At 45.8% G+C, this 19,056-nt stretch overlaps 1 protein-coding gene across 1 annotated transcript in view; it reads left to right on the top strand.

Annotated features, from left to right (window-relative positions):
- The window catches only part of Sh3pxd2b (SH3 and PX domains 2B), a 66,657-nt gene that overhangs the window by 25,862 nt on the left and 21,739 nt on the right, over window positions 1–19,056 (top strand). Inside the window, exons 4-7 of the mRNA XM_013509338.1 lie at window positions 2,742–2,833; window positions 7,698–7,723; window positions 13,138–13,272; window positions 16,952–17,056. Coding sequence (XP_013364792.1) covers window positions 2,742–2,833; window positions 7,698–7,723; window positions 13,138–13,272; window positions 16,952–17,056 — 358 coding nt within the window. The remainder of the gene's footprint in view (window positions 1–2,741; window positions 2,834–7,697; window positions 7,724–13,137; window positions 13,273–16,951; window positions 17,057–19,056) is intronic.

The following is a 19,056-nucleotide window of genomic DNA, read 5'->3' as shown; positions in this document are numbered from 1 at the left end:
GTAACTTGGCTTATTGTATGGTTTGGCTTTTACTTCCTAAGAATAGCTCAGAACCGGAGGAGAACTTGGCACCGCCAGGAGGTTTCCATGGGTTCACTGTCCCTTCCCTTATGGGTCTGGTTGAGGCCTTTGCCCTTCTTAGCCAGGAGCACTCAGGAGGGCCCGTTGAGGCCAAGACCCACCCAGTTCTCCTCGCACAGGGCCCTCCGTCGTGTCATTTATCTAGCAAACACTTTCGATCTGATCGCAGTCTTCCCAGCACTGTCGAGGTATCAGGGAGGGTAGGCAGTAGCAGCCCTTGTGCGCCTATCTTCTGTGGACTGCAGTTGGTCAGCCTAGGCCCTCAAATCCAAGTCACCACATCTCTAGAATGAGAAAATAGCCAGCTCTTCTAGGATTATATAAAGTGACAGATCATGCATTTCGGGAGCCATCAAGTGCTGAGGCAACCTCAGACAGTATTGTTATTACAGTCCCGGGGAGCCTCAGACATGCGCACACCGAGCAGGCAGAATGTGCCACCACACAGTGTATAATCAGCTCCTTCATTATGTGGTTCCAGCTGCAAGAACTGCAGGGCTTCAGAGGAGAAAGACCATGGCAGCCCCAGACAGTACTTCATCCAGGGCAGGAGAGGAGAAGGACCGCTCACTGCCCGGAATCGGAAAGGGGAGGGGTCAGAAATGAATGGGAAGTGGGGGAAGAAAGTGCCTCTTCTGGGCTCAGCCCTAGGCCTGGAAAAGGACAATCCCTGGGGACCGGCTATAGAGCAGGAGCCACTTCATCGCTAAGAAAGCATTGGCAAGCCCTTTAGGGCTACACCTTTCAGCCCAGAAGGGTGGAAGAATGAGCAGTGACCAGGGAAGTTGCTACACAGAACCATCCACCTCCCTCACATTGTGTCTTTGCACTTTTAAGTTGGAAGCAGGTCACACTTCGGGGGATTTTGCTTAAAGTTAGAGCCAGATTCAGAAATCACATAGGATCAGCAATCCAAATGTCCACTGGTGTATGAGTGGATAAGCATGATGTGTACACACAATGTACACATTGTATGCTACTCAGCCTAAGGAAAGAAATTTTGACACATGCTACAGCATGCATAACCCTTGAATGCTGTAAGAAATCACTCAGACACATAAGGACATATACTATGATTGCTCATATGTGAAGTACCTACAGTAGAAAACTCTCAGAAAGTAGAGTGATGGGAAAGAGTTACTGTCTGATGGTTGGAGTTTCTGCTTTGCAAGATGAAAGTGTTCTGGGGAGTGGGTGGTGGTAATGGCAGCACAGCATTGTGAATGTGTTAATGCCACTGAACCGCACTCTTGAAATGGGTAAGATGGCCAATTTAATACTATGTGTATTTTATCGCACTTAAAAAATTTTTAAATTGGGGGGGGACAATCACATAGGGTCAAAATAACCCTGAAACCCTATACAAGGTGCCACATTAGAGACCTCCATTCACCCCTTTCCGTTGGTGCATCTAAGCCAGGTACTCCTGCAGGACTGACATATTAACGTGGGAGTGGGAGTGGGGATGATGAGCTTTCAAGGGCTGTTAGAAAAGAGACATATCTCTTCCACCAGACTCACAGCCAGCATGGCGCGAAGGTCGTACAAAGCACCAGAAGTGAGGCCTTCTAGGAGAGGGTGGAGTCTTGTCTCCACAGAGCGTGCATTGATGGTGTCAGTGTGCTGTTTAAATCATGCATGTGTTTGCACATTTCCCCTTCACAGAGGTTTGTAAAAGATATGTGCAGATACCAGCTCACTGCACTAGGATGTGTGTCCTCATCTTCCCCACCCAGAGCCTGGGCCAGAGGGGTTAATGTTTGTGCAACTGACCTGTATGCTGAAGATGGAGCCACATCTTAGGTTCAAATCCCTTAATGAGTGAGATATACCCTGTATTTCTCTTGTATTTCATGCAGAAACCAGTTCAGTACTGGGAAAAAAGAAAATCCCCATCAAATCATTGAATGAATACCTGCTAGAGATAAACCAGCACAACCAGTGCTAGTTCCACTTTGTGCCCTCTGTCTGCCTCATCCAGCCTGTTGGCAGGTATGGTTGAGGCACCGTCATGGGCCAGCTGCTAAGTCACTGCGGCACAAAGATTAGCATGAATTAGCCAGTGGAGACCCAGTCAGTTAGCCCTTTATTAACCTGGAGACTTCTCTGTTCAGGTCCGACCTCTATTCAGGTCAAAAAACAGTCTCTTCATTGTAATGCGCCAGATCGAGGAGTTAAGACATTTATGCACACATGTTGGAAATAATGTAAATATACACCTGTGGGTGACTCATTGACTAAAATATGTGATATCTATACAAGAGACAACCAGTATCTAGTATAATGAAAATGCACAAAGATCACAGTTTATTGTTAGCAAAATAGCATAGTCTGGTATTACATAAATACATATAATTTGTACAAATATGCCTACAATTTATGTGTGTATGTATATACATCTATTCTGTATGTGTACACACATGCGTGCTCACGCCTACATGTGTGTTCCCAAACCAATAGCATCTGCATCACCAGGGCACAGTCTCAGGCCCCACCACAAACCCACTGGATCAGAATCTCTGAGGCAGGGCCCCACAGTCTGAATTTTAACAAGCCCCCAGGTAATTCTGATGCCTGCCTACAGTCAAGAACCACCAGCTCATAGCACTTTTCATACTCCCTTTCCCTCAGACTCACCTGCATCTGCCTTTCTTCTGCAGGCCCTGATCCAGCTGCCCCCCTATATATCTCAGTGTGAGGAGGTACTGCAGTTCTTTGAGACAAGACCCGAGGACCTGAATCCCCCCAAAGAGTAAGTTGGTGTGTGAACCTCCCCGAGTCTGCCCTCAACTCCCTCCTGCAGATCCAGCCAGCCCCAGGAGGGGCGGAGTCAAGAAAAGTACACATAAAGCCCAGTTTCATTGATTCAGCCCTGCAAGGTCTCACTGCGTGTGGCCTTCACAGTTGGTGCAAGTGGTTAACTCTAGTCCTGTTTGACAGATGAGTGCCTGACTGAGGGCCCTGGTCACATAATACTCTGCGCTGACTCCCAGCACTTCTCCTAAGGTGTTAGAACTGGGGAGACTGTAAGCCTGGGAGACAGGGACTGTGCAGCAGATTCTCCGCAGTGCCTCAGCCACGGAGCTAGTTGTGCTTAGCAGCTACAGGCTAAGTGTCCCTTATCCAAAACGTTTCAGATTTCAGATTTTGGAGTCGTCACATATGCCTCTTTAATGGGAATAATAATACGTACTTTGCAGTTTTATAAGACATATATGTAACATATGTGAATTGCTTAACACATAGATATACAGTCTTCACAGCTCTTCCTCTTGATGTCAGGGCCAAGATGCTTGAGTTTTGCTGTCTTTTATGAAGCAGTAACAGAAAAAATAATTGATCTGCTTGATTTGTTTAAGCCTCTGAGCAGAGTTGGGTACCAGAGTGGATGTCCTACCGCAAGCCTTCCTCAAAGGCTAAAGAGGGATTATGATTCTCTGGGCCTTCCATGTAGGTCCCCCTCCCACCAAGTCCCTGGGTAGAGACCCATGTGGACAAGGTCAACTCATCAAATGTTTGCATTCCCCATCTTGTCACAACTACCACCTGGGCCCAAAAGCCACATGGAAACATACCCACTTCCTCCTTCAGGTGGCCTTGAGTTCTGATGGGCTCTTCTCAAACAGGGAAAGGTGCCAGCTGGCTTGGTACCTTGATTCCAAAATAATCCCAGTTGGAACAGGAAAATCTCCTTGCTCATTTTTCTGTTGGTCTTCAGCAAAATGCTGTTTTTATTATTGATTTACATAGACGTAAATATTGAGGAGTACATATACCGTAACATTACCGTGTACCCCATAATTACAAGCAGTTATAATTTGTCAAGGAAGAAACAGGGCTAGGTGTGTAGCTGAGTACTAGAGCATGAATTTAGCACATGCAAAGCCCTGGCATTGATGACCAGCACCTAAATAAATAAATGAATCTTAAGATTAGCCTTTGCCATATTTGTGGTAAATATTATATGTGTCTCTTTCCTTGACATTTATAAAACCTTTATGTTTTTATGAAGTCAAATGTGATAAACATTTTTCAAATACGACTTCTTCCATTGCTTTCGTCTTAGAAGGGCAGACATCATTCAGACACAAACTAAATAAATATTTACCTTAATTTTCCTAGTTGTTCAGTGATTCAGATTTTCTTTTAATATTTACTCACTGTGTCAGAATTCATTAATTTTATGTAAGAACATAAAATTTATGTAAGAACATAAAATTTCTTCTAAATTTTGAGGCTTTGAACAGCTAGAAGAAATCTTTTTGTCCCGTAAGTTAAAAAAAAAGCAAAACACTCCTAATAGAGTTTAAAGATCACTGTGTTGTTCTTCTTCCCTTAGAAAGGATAGAAGCCAAAAACCTCCTACCCTCTGGAGACTTCACTGTGGTGGCAAAGGCTGTGTAAACATGGGAATATGTAGACACACATGCGTGTGCACACACACGTGCACAAATACAGAATACCCAGTACAAACGCAAAACCAGCCTAGACTGTACCAAAGGAAGAACAAGGTAGCAGCCTTGTGCTGGATTATTTGTATCTGGTTCCAAGGGCCTTCCTCAAAAGAAGAGAAAGGTTCAGTCTTTGTCTCTTCCCAGCCGTGTGACCTTGGGCAAGTGATTTCATTTCTCTGAGCTATTTCCTCATCAGTAGAGAGGGTGCTGCTATCCTGGCTGACATCTTTATGTGAGGATTAAGCACCTTCCTACCACAAAGGATAATGTCACCACATGGCTGGGGTTCATCTAGTGGTGGCTTCCTGTCCTTATGCCAGGATTGGAGGGAGAGGAAGGAAGAGGGGAAGGTTGTCCAGGGCCTGAGGATGTTCTAGATAGGCAGTTTCATCTGGGCCCCAGTTGTTGGGTTAGATGTGTCCTGCCCAGGGGGGTTTGTCTCTTGCTCAGGATCTGGAAGCTGATACCCACATCAGGGCTCAAAGTAGGAACTGGGCCTTTTTTATCCAATTGCTAGGTGAGGAGCAATGGGTTCTAAGTAGTGCTTTTGGAGGGGGTTTGCTGCCCTGAGCTGGAGCACTTTGGAGCACCTCCAGACACGTCACATGGAGAAGATAACGAGCCTGCTTGAGCTCCCCTGTGCTGCTGCTGCTGCTGCTGCTACAACCCAAGAGGCCCTGCTGCTTCTCAAGCGCCTGCTTCAGTGGGGACTGTGGAAGGAGTTAGCAGAGTTTGTGGCAGAGAAGGAACCAGGACTCGAAGCAGCCCAGACCATGGCTCAGATGGCAGGCCTGCATAGCCCCTAGGAGGTGGCCTCAGTCAGGGAAGGTCAGACCAGCTGCTGAGCGGGGCTCCACCCACAGGAGAGGCCAGGGGTGGCTCCAGGTAGACTTCCCAGGTTCCACTCCTGGAGCTCCTCTCTACACCTCAGTATCTTCCAGTACACAGCAAGTGCCAATGAAGGGGACAGAGACATCCCACTATTGTCCCTGCCCCTTCTTGCAAAGTGGCTGTGAAGTTCAGCCTCCTAGAGACAATGCCTGGCTGCAGAATGGCATGGTCAGCTGGTCCTCCCAGCCCACACCAGGGCCTGGCTCCAGACCCAGCTTCTCCTCCCAGACACTCAGACCGTGGCCTCAGCTTCCCAGGGCTGGTTTAGCTCGCCTCCTCTCCTGAGGATGCTTTGCAGCATTATGACATGGTGGTTAAACCCAGACTTTAAAATCAGACACTGAGTAGACATTTTGCCAGGGAACATAACACATGGCTAGTAAGTGTGTCAGAAGGTACTCAGCACCATCAGCCATCAGGAGATGCAAGTCCAAACCACAGTGAAGCCTGCCTTTGTGCCCGTAAGCAGGGCCATAATAAAAAGGGCAGATAACAAGTGATATCCAGGACCTAGAGAAATCAGAACCCTCCGGCGTTGTTAGTGTTAAAATGTTGCCCCTGTGATATTATAGAAGCACCAAGGAGTTAAACCCTTGTGATGCAGCAGTTCATCTTCTAAGTATACAACCAAAAGAAATGAAAATGTATGTCTGACCAGGTGTGCTGGTGTAGCCTGTAATCCTGGTTATTCAGGAGCCCAAGGCATGAGGATTGCAAGTTCAAGGGCGGCTGGGCAACCTAGTAAGATCCTGTCCCAAAATAAACAGGGCTGGAGATTAGCTCAGCACTAGAACATCTGTGCAGTCATTCACAAGCCCCTAGCACCACCAAAAAAAGTATGTCCATATAAAAACTTCAGTATGGGATGTTCATAGAAGCATTTTTATAGCAATGAAAAAGTGGGGGGGGGAATGCCCATCAGCTAGTGAATAGAAAAGCAAAATGTAGTATATCCATACAAAGGAATATTATTCACCCATAAAAGGGAATAAAATATTAATTTACTAATTCATGCCACAACATGGATGAATCTTGAAAACATGCTAAGTAGAAGAATAAAGTCAGGGGCTGGGGATTTAGCTCAGTGGCACAGCACCTGCCCGGCAAGCGCAAGGTCATGAGTTCGATCCCCAGTGCCAGAAAAAAAACAAAAAAGAATAGAGACAAAAAGCTACCTATGGTTTGATTCCATTGCTGTGAAATGCCCAGAGAAGACAAATCACTAGAGACAGCAAGCAGACTGGTGGTGGTCAAGGGCTGGAAGGAGGGAGGAAGTGACTTCTCACGATTATGGGCGTCTCTTTGGGTTGATGAAGATGTTTTGGAATCAGTGATTGTTGCAAAACCTTGTAACTGAAGTAAAAACTAGTATGTGGTACACTTTTAAAAGTGAATTTTCTGGTGTGTTAATTTAAATTAAATGGAACTGGATTTGGATTTTGGCTTGTACTACTTGCTAGCTGTTGGGCAAGCTACTTAACTCCTTGTGCCTCATTTTCCTTATCTGTAGAATGGAGATAAAAGAGTAGTTCTCTCTTGGGTGTACTGTATTAAATGAATGAAGTAAAAGTACCTAGCAGGATTTCAACACACAGCAGTAGCATTTAATAATTACTAAATGATGCTACTATTGCCCCAATATCTATCCCAACCCAACTACTCAAATTGTATCACTAATAAGATCATTTACTTAAAAGTACTTTGTAAACCCTGACTTTGCAATACAGCTGGATCCATAATCTCTGACATGGTTGGCAACTATTAGTCATTAGTCGTTGTTCTCCATGAATTCTAGCCCACAGTCACTGAGGAGCTGTGCTGTGTGCACTGCTTTCCAGACTTCAACTGTCTTTAATGTGCTTGTGCTTCTTATATCATTTCCTACCAAGCACTTTGTGCTCCCAGTCTGTGCCTTAGGGGAGCCCAAGAAGTGGGACAGGAACCTCTGACAAGGTAGGGACTAGGGTTGGTGTAATGTGAGGCTCTAATCCCTGTTTCTAGACTGCATGACACCCTCTGCTCTTTCCCAGGACCCCCCATACTAGAAATACGTGGAGACACTGGTTCCCCCAGAACACTGGAGCACTTATCAGCTAAAGGGAGAAAATTTGGAGTAATTCTTAAGAAGCCTGGGTCCCTGATTGGCTTGTTTTTTAATCATCCACTGATGCTATTATGGGATAAAGAATCTGTTTCCTGATGGAATACTTGTGGCAATACACATCAGTACTGATGCATTACTCTTTCTTGCCCCCATTCTTTCCTATACAGGGAGCACATTGGGAAAAAGAAATCTGGTAAGAGTATTTCCCATCTTCTTTTCTTCGTTCAGTGTTTGACATATTCCTACTGAGTGCCTGCCATACATCAGGTTGGGTTTCACACTGAGGATATAGCAGTATGGGTGGGGAGATGGGTGGACAGATGATGGCGGGGTGCACACCTAGATGAATGGATGGATGGGTACATGGGTAGATGGATGGATGGATGGATGGATAGGTGGATGGATGGGTCGATGGGTGGATGGGTGGATGGATGGTTGGATGGGTGGATGGGTGGATGGGTGGATGGGTGGATAGGTGGATGGGTGGATGGATGGATGGGTGAGTGGATGGATGGATAGGTGGATGGATGGATAGGTGGATGGGTAGATGGATGTTTATTTGTTTGATATCCCCCCCATCCCTAGAAGAAAGATTTGAGGTTGTTTCATCCTGTATCAAGAAGTTACAGATATGCTGATAACCCTGTGATGGGAGTAGGAGAGTCAGATGTCTTCCTACCAACCTTTAGGGGGCTAAATGCCTGGGTTCCACTTTATACAAAATAATATGGGAGCTTAGCATTCTTCTCAGCTTCTAGAAGGAGTCAGAAGGCAAAGACTTGGGTCATGAGGAATAAGCAGAAGTCTCCATGTAACCAAGGGCATTCTGGACTGCATGCACTCGGACTGGGAAGCAGGAATAAGCAGCAGTCCTGGATCTAATCTACTGGACATCCCCAGCACCAGACTCAGCCTCTGTGCTTCCTTTGGTCAGCTGCTGGGCAATGACTGATTTTGGGCAATGACTGATACACAATAGAGCAGTTCCTATGCTCCCGGCCACTCACCCTGCAACAAACCCTTCCTAACAAGCTTTCCCTTCCCTGAACAACGTGGCTCTTCTATCAGAAGCAATTATGGAAAGAGAGAAGGTAGGAATCTGAATGTTCAGAGCACTGCTTGAGTTCTCACAGACCTAGACTTTAAAAAAATTCAGATCCAGAACAGCTCTACTTTGTCTTCCCACCACCCGTGATCATCTGTGAAGGCTCTGGCCTGTACCAAACCTAGAGCCAAAATAGTCATCAGATCTCCAGGATTCTAACCTCTGTCATTTCCTAGGACTCCAGCATAACCAGAAATCCCAAAAATAAAGACAAATGACCTCTCCCAGGGGCCTCAGTTTTCTTGTGTGTAAAATTGAGATTAAAAATAATCTGGGTTTGATGGGCATGGTGGCACACACCTGTAATTCCAGCACTTGGAAGGCTGAGACAGGAGAATCACTGCGAGTTTGAGGCCAGCCTGGGCTGTAAAGTGAGTTTAAAGCCAGCCTGAACTGCATAGTGAAACCCTGTCTCAAAAAAGACAAAAAGAAAATTAATCTATGTTACAAGATTGTGATAGGATTTATGATAATACATATTAAGTACTTAGAATAGTGTCAGGCACATTGTGTATACGTTTGGTGCTGTTTTTATTACTTAGAGAATAATGTTCCTGACCAGTGATCCCAAATTCAGTGGCCCCTGTCCCTTGATTTCCTCCTGGGTCTGAGGTCTCTGTTCAGCTTTACAGGCATCAAGGCTGTCTTGGAGGGGAGTATGAAGAGGAGCTGGATCTCTCTGCCTTAGGGAGGGCATCTGGAATTAACTCTGGCATTTGCTCAAATGGTCTGTGTACAGCTCTCTTTCTGGTTTAATTGGTACTGGCCAGAGCTGTGGTAACCTGCAAAAACTGCAAATAGTTCTCAAGCCCTGGGGATAATTACATGTTTCTTAGAAAAGAGCAGAGAGGGGCTGCCACTTGGGCTGGTCCCAGAATTCCTGGTTTTGAGTGTACAGAGACTTTCCCTGGGAGGAGCGGGTCAGAGGGAGGGAAGAGAGGAAAGAGATGGCTCCGGTTTGTGCAAACATAAGTGTCCGGTCAGAACAGGCTTGATGAGGGGACTTGTCTGGAAAAGAGAGACGTAGCTCTAATTTGTGGCAACTGCTGTTGGCGTCATTCACCTGCAATGATGGGGGACAGATTTATTTATAGTTAAGCCTGGGAGAAAAATGGCATCTTTCTTCACTCAGTCTAAGAGCCCATGCTGGGCTTGGCCTTATTTTTTATACAACCTTGACCTTTTGAACACTACCTTTATTTTAGAACTGGCCTTCATTGAATTTAAAAGGGATTTAAAGCTAACAGATTTAACTCCTGAGATTTCTGTGGCTGAACCCTACTGGAGAAGGCTGTCTGCCCCCCAGAATTTTCCAGTCTGACTGGCTGGCTCCCACAGGCATTGGCTAACGCGGTCTCAAATTCTGCTCATCCTGCAGGAAAAACATTTCACCACAGTGTAACAGATCATCCTATGGCTTAAGGAGCGTCTTTCTTCTTGATTGTTCTGCAGCTTGCTTTTTGAAGTAGTCTATGGTTTATGAATTTTTTCAGCAAGCGTAGCAATGTAGTGAATTATGGAAGGAAAATTCCACTTTGCCCACCTCTCATTTTAAAAATTCAAGACTTGCTGGGGATTTAGCTCAGCGGCACAGTGCCTGCCTGGCAAATGCAAGGTTGTGAGTTCAATTCCTGGTACCAGAAGAAAAATAAACAAACAAAAATAAAATAAAATAAAAATTCAAGACTTGTCATCATGAAGAAAAAATACCCAAATAGAAAACTTTTTTTTTTTTTTTTGCCTTTTTGAGACAGGATTTGCCTGTGGAGCTCAGGCTGGCCTTGAACTCACTTTGTAGCCCACGTGGGCCTCGAACTCACAGTAATCCTCCTGCCTCAGCCTCCCGAGTGCTGGGGTTACAGGCGTGAGCCACCACACCCAGCCTCCAAATAGAAAACTTCTGTGGTAGATTAGGCACTGTGCCACTTGAATATTTTTTAGCACTTAATGATACAAATCACCATCCACTGTCAAGTCTCCTCTTTTATCTCCTGCTGGGGCACAGGACATTTCTTGCCTAGGAAGCCTTTGATTTCATACTTGGCAACTCCTAGAACTTACATGCCTAGCTCAACTTTGGGGTATTGAAACGAGTAAGTGTTGTAGAGCTTGACCGCAGTATCACACTCCACCAGTAGGTGTCCTCCCATAACACCCACGTGTCCTGAAGCTAATTTGAGACTCGTGGTGATCAGATGAATTGGGTTCTCTTTTTCATCATTTTGGAGGAGGTGTGTTTGCCACTTGGTTGGTTGGTTGGTTGTTTTTTAAGACCAGGTCTCACTGTGTAGTTCTGGTTGGCTTCAAATTCTTAGTGATCCTACCAAGTGCTGGGATTGGAGGTATCCACCACCATGCCCAGCTTTTTTTCATGCATTTTGGTAAGTTGAGTGCTCCGAGTAAAGAGGACGTGGTCTGCTCAGAGAGCAGTGATGCTCTAAGGCACCTTCACACTTCTCAGAACTCCTTCATGACGGGACTGCAATCCAAAAGCCCCAAAGCTAATTCAGAGGAGGCGCCAGCCCTGGTCCCCATGTTTGACCCTGACCTACTCTTGCCAGACCAGAGATCTAACACTGCTGTCTGCCCCACTTAGTCCCTGGGTTCCTGTCTTGTTCACAGGTGTCAGGATTCTCTGATTCTGTCATTGATCATAGTTGTGCCAGATCCTATTGATATAATGGTTAGAAAATTGATACAGAAATGAGTGGACCGACTGGGCTACCATCAAGTGTTAAAAGTGCAGCAGTGGGACTTTTTGGGCAAAGTAACTTGAAATGAGTCCTTCCATAGCCAGAGCTGCTGTTCCTATTTATAGGAAAGGAACAATCTCTGCTTGCCCACACATGCATGGGCAGGTGCTTATCGATACTTCTCAACATGGGATACTCCCAGGGGAAGGACTAGAGCCCTGTGAAGGGCAGGAAGTGTTTCTAGAAATTTCCATTCATTCACTCCACAAATGTGTGTAAAGCACCTGTGCTCAGTACAGTGAGCACAAGTGAAGAAGACAGACACAGTTGTTCATTCAGTATTTACTGAGTACCCACGATGACTTTGGCAGTGCCCCAGGTCCCCAGAGAATGCAAAGGTGAACAAGAATTGGGAATTCTCAGTCTTATAGGAAAGACGGATGTATAAACAAAATAAAATGTAAGGGAAGTTTATTTATTTATTTATTTATTGTAGAATTCCACTCAATCTTTAATCAAGTAGGGACAAATCCCCACTTTAAAAAAATCTGCAGTTTGAAGGGCAAAGGGAACAGGTAAAAAAGAGGAAACTTTGTATTTGCCCCTCCCCGACAGAAGTTTTCCAAATCCGCTGTTGCTTGACTGAAATGTTCAGGATGTGTGGTTTTAAAGGCAGGTCTCTTTATACAAAGAAACTGCTGGCATTCTTAGCTAGTGATGAACTAGGGCAGAAAGGCTCATTCTTCTGAGTCTCAAACATGGTCCAAGAAAGCATGTTCTGATTGTAGCCAAGTGACCAGTCAACCCAGAGTTCCATTTATAAAATCCCTGCCCTGTTGGCTTTTTGTTTCCATTTCCAAGGGAGGTCATTTCAAACTGAGTTTTTAAATGTTGATTCTTTGATTGGAATACTTATTGGTGGGTTCATGCATGCTGGGCAAGTGCTCTACCACTGAGCTGCACCTCCAGCCTGATTGAGTCTTCCTAGGTGTCATCTGTGGACGAGGCCAGGAATTGGCAGCTGTTGTTTTTAAAGTCCAGATAGTAAATGTTTCACAGGCTGCGTAGAACTTCCGTCACTAATAATAATAATTTATTGTTATTGTTGTTCATCTTCTTCCCATTCTCTTTCTTCCTCTTCTTAACAACTCTTAAAATTTTTTTTTAAAAATTCTTAGCGCTCTTCAGGCAGAATGAACCTTCAGGCAGAATAAGTACAGCAGTAATCAAGAAGAGACTGATTCCCTAGCTTCATGGGCTGCTATGCTAGCACAGAGAAATAGGCAACAAGGAAACAAATAAGCGCTATGGTAAGAAATGAAAACTGGCGAGGTGGTGCCAGGCAGTTAGGAAAGGCGAGCATCCTATAGCAAGAGAGTTTGCTTTTATGACAGAGTCACTCACTCAGTAACAATCCTGCTCCCGAGGTCAGGGCGTTACCCCAGTAAGTTGCCTATAAAGGTCTTTCTTCCCAATATGGTCATAGTGGCCATTAATTCCAGCATGAGTTTTGCAGGCGACGTTTAACCCATCTCAGTGAGCTTTCCCACTAGGCTGTGAGCTTATTTGAGGCAGGTACCCTCTCTTATTCAGTGTGGAGCCCACTGTGTTTGCACAGTACAAGCACCTGGTAAGTTTTGGTGACTGAGTGAGTAAAGGAATGAAAGAGTGCATGGATGGAGTCCCCCTTGAGACAAGTCCTCTAACAGCTTCATTATTTGGAAAGTCCCCTGACCCACACTGCCCCCTGGGCTCCTTCACTCAGTGGTAGTGGCTACATGCGACATCTGATTGCTCTGCTGTCTACAGGTGGTGACCTGGCCTCGGTCGACCCCATGGTGCTTGAGCAATATGTGGTGGTTGCAGACTATCAGAAGCAAGAGAGCTCGGAGATCAGCCTCAGCGTGGGACAGGTCGTAGACATCATCGAGAAGAATGAGTCAGGTAGGATTCTAGACCACCTCCTCCACCCTACACTCTCTCCAGGGCACTCTCACCAGAAGCATACGGGAACTCAAAAGCAAGTAAGCAGCCCAAACTGGGCAGTCTCCTCCAATCTGACTGAGGCCTCTGATCTGCCCCAGTTTGATCACAAGGCTCAAATATCCACTTGGTCATAGCTCACCAGCATCCCAATCAAATGTTACCAATTTGTCCTCAGATTCGCATTCCTTCTGGTTCACAAACACTTGGAGAGAGAGGCAAGCAGTCCCATTGGAAATTTGCTTGTAGCTGGCCTCTAGTTTCCTGTAGGGGCCTCCCAAAGGCTCAGCAGCTCTGGGGTGTGGTTCAGTAGACACACTGCCTGCCATCACTCCCCACCCCTGCCTAGCACATGGACCACTGGTCACAACATTAGTGGAAGGAGTCTGGTATGATTGAGACACTTAACCTGGATTTCCACCTGAACTCCGTGCTGTGTAGTGGTCCAGGTCACTTTGTCTGCTTGATCATCAGTTTTCACATCTATAGAATACAAAAACCTGCTCCAAAGGGCATTGCTGGAATTAAATGAGATAATGTAAGGAAGAGCCTGAACCAGTGCTTGGCACCCAGTAAGCACTCTAAAATTACATTTCCTGCACAGCAGGGAGCAGGGAGTGAGCAGCTCCTCTGTCTCCTGCTAGGTTCCTTGTGGCTAAAATGTGGCATTGACTAATAATGCCACTGGACACCAAGCTCTGATACCCCAATGGTTAGTAGTTAAGGTCTAAAGAACAGGAGAAATTGATGTTTCCAGCATCCTATTATCACTAGCCTGTTATCCTGAATCATGTTATCGTTAGTCATACTAATCACAAGACCACTATGAGCCAAGCAGACCTCCTGAACTATGCAGTCTAAAAACTGTCCATGTTCAAAGAAAGAGGGAAAGACGATGTTTGTGTTATCCTCTGAATCACATTGCCGTTAGTCATGAGATCTGTGTTAGTCAACCAAATCTCAGTTGTGCAATATAGGAACTATTATCTCCAAAGATCTAGAGGGAAATCCTACCCCTACTTAATCTCAGTGTGTCTTCCTGTATACTCAACACAGGGCACTTCTGTGATCTCAAATGTGTGGAGATTTCTCCCACCAGCAAGCAAGCAATCAGCTCTTCACCAGACACCAGATGGGAGTCTTCTGTCTAATCTAGTGCAGTTCGTATGCTCTTTACCTAGAGATAGTGTCAGATCCCACAGGTCAAAAAATCAGTCCCTTACCACTTGCAGCGCTAGTCACAAGCCTTAGGTCTTTCTACCTGTGCTTTGGACCAACCAGCTATAAATCAGGATGTCCACAGCTGCCTCCTTGGGTCCCATTAATTTGCTCGAGCAGCTCACAATGCTCAGGGGTACATGCTTACCGGTTTATTGTAAAGGCTGTTACCAAGGATGCAGATGAAAAGATGCATGGGGCAAGCAGTAGGGGAAGAATGCGGAGCTCGTGTGCCCTCTCCAAGAGCCTCCAGTGTTCAGCTGTCCAGAAGCTTTCATAACCCTGCCCACACAGGCATGATCGAAACATGGACAGTTGTATAGAAGTGTGATTGGACAAAAGGGTCCAACCTGATGCTAATAGATGGGGTGAGGAGACCCCACAAGGCCTATCTGTGCAGATTCTTGGCCTCTTTGCAGCCTTCCTTCCTCCCACGTAGGAGGCAGGCCCCTTCTGAAATGGGGTCTTATGACCCACCATCAAAGTATATCAGAGAGTTTATGGCCAGCAGCTCCACAGCAGGAACGATTAGAGTATATTTTTAGTTTCCAACACCTGCCTTGGGGAAGAGAAGTCCTGGTCCCTGTGATCTGCCTTGGGGCGAAAAAGGAGCAGGTGGAAAGATAGAGTCAGAGAGACACACTGCTTTCTGAGCCCTTCTTCTAGACCTAACATGTCCCAGCCTTAGCCAGACTCAGGAAATAACGAAAGCTGTAAGAGTAATGAGCCAGGAACCACAGTTGCACACTAAAAAATACGTCATCCCACATTATCCCTGCTTCGTGGATTTGTCACTCATGCCGGACCTTACAGCTGCTGCTAGAGTTCAAATACCACTGCAGCTGACCCTAAGGCCAGATGACTTTGTGATTCCTGAGGATAGATAGATGCAGGCTGAGGATGCCACATGGGGACATCAGAAAGGAAGAATGCATCCCACAGGACCGCCTACTTGAGTAAAGCGAGGAAAAAGCACAGGCTACTGGGAGGAGGCATATGAGTCAGGAGGACAGCCAACAAAAATAGATGTACATGTCCACAAGGAGCTAACACATTGGTGACATCTATTTTTAATTATACAATTGTCCCTCCATATGCATGGGGGATTGATCAGAGGACCTCCACAGATACCAAAATTCATGGATACTTTAATCCCTCGTGTAAAATGGCACAGTACTTGCAAATAACCTACAGATATCCACCCGTATACTTCACATCATCTCTAGAGGCCTTCTAACACCTAATCGGTGTGAATACCTTGTCAATCGTTGTCATACTGTATTATTTAGGGAGTAATGGTTAGAAAAGAGTGTGTGTTCAGTACAGATGTAATGTTTTTTCAAATGGTGGTTGGTTGAATTTTCAAATATTTCCAATGTGGAGACGTGGAATCAACAGATTTGGAGGGCCCGCTGTATTTGCAGGTTCTGGGGATTAGGGCTAGGAGATCTTGGGAGGGCATTATGTTACCTACCATAGACATCACCCACACAAGCTCTTCTCTTTAAGCAGTGCCTGGGCATGGGAGTGAAGCCTCTCAAGCAGTCACATCCACAGCCAGATTTCCCTTGATGCACACAGAGGCAAAAGGGGTGTCCCAGAGAAGCTGTTAGGGCAGTGCCTTCAGTGTTAAACAGCCCTGGCACAAACCACTGCTCTGCCACAGGCTTAGTGAAAATCAATGAGTCTGTTTGCTCTTGGAGCCTCAGTTTCTTCATGTGTACAATGGGGATAATGTGAAGATTACTTAAAGTAATCTTACTTAAAGTACTATAAAGTAATAAGGTGAATATAAGTGATATAAGTAAAGCTGTCAGTGCATCACATGCCAATCTTAGAATGCTGAATGTTTTATCACTTAGGATGACCCTTTTCTCCCCTGTCCCAGGCTCAGGAGCAAGTTTCTTATTGGCCTGTTCTAAATATTAACAACTAGCATTGATAGTTGTGTTCCAGCAGTAAGATGGTAGTGTATTAGCCTTACTTTAAGCATTAACTGATAGAGCAGCTGAATGTGCAGTTGGCTTTCTGTGTCTGTGGATTCCACATCCTCAGATAGAACCAACCATGAGTAGAAAATATTCAAGAAGAAATCCTGAATCTGTACTAAACATGTACAGATTTTTTTTCCATGCCACTATTCTCTAAACAATAAAACACAACTATTTACATAGTATTCACATTGTTTCAGGTATTATAAATCAAGTAGAGATGGTTTAAAGTCTGTGGAAGGATATGTATAGGTCATATGCAAACACTGCACCATGGTTTGTTTTTTTTAATAAAAAACATGAGCATCCACAGATTTTGCTTCCCACCAGACTCCTAGGGACCAGTCCCCATGCATACCAAGGGATAACTGTGTCGTTGTACTCTGACTGCTTGGCCCCACTAACATCACTCTGCATTCTTACTTCCCCAGGTTGGTGGTTCGTCAGCACCGCAGAGGAGCAAGGCTGGGTCCCTGCGACCTGCCTCGAAGGGCAGGATGGTGTTCAGGATGAATTTTCCCTACAGCCTGAAGAAGGTAGGCAGGAATCCCTGCCCCCTGCTGGGGAGCCCAAGGGCCACATTGCATTGCCTCCTTGCTTAGTCCCTTCCTCTTAGCCTCTGCTCAGGGTGTCAGCACCTCACTGGCGCACAGACTATGAACAGGATAGGGTAGAAGGACAAGCCCGCGCCCCGCACACACACCGCCTTCCTTTGGGGCTTTGGGAGCCACCCAACATGAGCCTGGCCATAGCTGTTCCCCTCACACCCTCTTAGAATGCCAGGAGGGCTCAGCATGATCACTGTTCATCCCTAGGATTATTCTGGTGGCCCAGAAAGAACTGCTGGACCATGTGCAAGATCTTCAACCCCCATGTTTTTAAAGATATCTGCTCTCTGTTGATGTAAATGGCCCCAAATGTGTGTCCCTCTTCTACAGTGTCCTTAATGATGATGACAGCAATACCAACACCTGCCCACTCCCTTCCTCCCTAGATGCTTCCTGAAACCGAAGCATGTGTTCACCTTCATTAGCATACAGGTGTTTTGGAGGCAGGTAGACTTCAGCTGTGCCACATTCTGACTAAAGGATTTTGGGCCAGTAACGTGCCTCTCTAAAATGCAGCCTCCGTGCCTGAAAATGGAAATGATGATATTTATATCATGGGAGTTTTAAAAAGTTAAATGAGTTTCTCCATGCAGAGAACTTAGAGTAATAAACAGTAAGTTATCAGATAAGCTATACTTAACCTAGGACTGAGTGCTGGCCTGGAGCAGATTGTTGAAACACAGAGCTACTTTAAGTGCCTGTGTATCCAAAACAGGGTGAGAGATGGGCGTGTACACCTATAATCGCAGCTCTCTGGAGTCTGAGTCAAGAGGAGTGAGAGTTCAAGGTCAGCCTGGACTACTTTGTAAGATCCTGTCTCAGAAAAAACATAAATAAAATAAGTATAGGAGATATTTCTAAATATAAGGACTAGCACACACAAAAAAATTGTACGTGGTTTTTGCACTTAATTGTATTGCAGAGTTGGTTTGCGGTCTTGAGGGCCTTCCGGGCACTGAGGCCAGGCTAACACAGGGACACCACAAAAAGCAGCTCACATCAGAGGCAGGTGGCGTATGACATGGGAACGGCTCCCTTACACAGTCAGTACACGATGACCACCGTGGGCGCGCTCTTTAAGGAAATGGTTGCTATCGCCGTTTATCCCAAATAGACTCAGAAAAGTAGAATGATTTTCCCAGCATCACACAGCAGGAAGTTGGGAGAGAAACCTTTTCTTAAGGGTTTGGACGTTCTTCTTCCCTGTACTATGAAGGTTTTTCTTAATGCTTTTTTCTAATCATGCTAGGAATACAGTAGTATCTGTTGGATGCCACTGATTCAAGTTCTGGGTTAACACTCAGGCACTTGGCCTTCCTAAGATATCTGGGCTCAGAATAGACTCAGAAGGAATGGTCTTCCAGGGCGCGCAGTGTCTCAAGGGAGTCTGCTAGGAGTGCTCCCTTCTTACCTCTGCCTTCTGCCCTCCCCTCCACATGCTGCCTGTCCAGTCTCGTGGAGGTACTGGTCTTTGCCCCGGCCTGCAGGTCGCCGCCAGACTCTGGGGGACTTGTATGCCATCAGCTGGCGCCAAGGTGCCTTCCTCAGAGTTTACTTTCCATTTGCTGTTGAGAGTGGGTCCCTGCATCTGCATGAGCCTCCTCCTCTGGGACTTCACTGCCTGCTGCATGTGAGAATCAGTGACTTGTCGGTATTGTGTGTGTGTGGCATGTGGGCTGGTGGGGAGCGAGCCTGCGGTGTTTGTCAGCCTCAGGGCTCTGAAGTTTCCCAGCTCACAAAAAAGGTGCCTGAGGTCTTCTGTGGCGTAGAACCAGGGACCTTGTCCTTCCATCAGGCTCATTGAGCTCTAAGGGGAGAAAGCTTACCTCAGCCAGGTTAAGCACAGGAGGAGGTGCACTGACTCCTATCACTGAAAAGCCCATGGTAGAGATGTGAGGATGTCATCAGGACTACTATCATCACCTCTC

This window comes from Chinchilla lanigera, unplaced genomic scaffold (genome assembly GCF_000276665.1).
Source record: "Chinchilla lanigera isolate Chin_1 unplaced genomic scaffold, ChiLan1.0 scaffold00007, whole genome shotgun sequence".
NCBI classification, from domain to species: Eukaryota; Metazoa; Chordata; class Mammalia; order Rodentia; family Chinchillidae; genus Chinchilla; species Chinchilla lanigera.
Note: the sequence above shows the minus strand (reverse complement) of the source record. Positions and strands in the feature narration are given on the sequence as shown.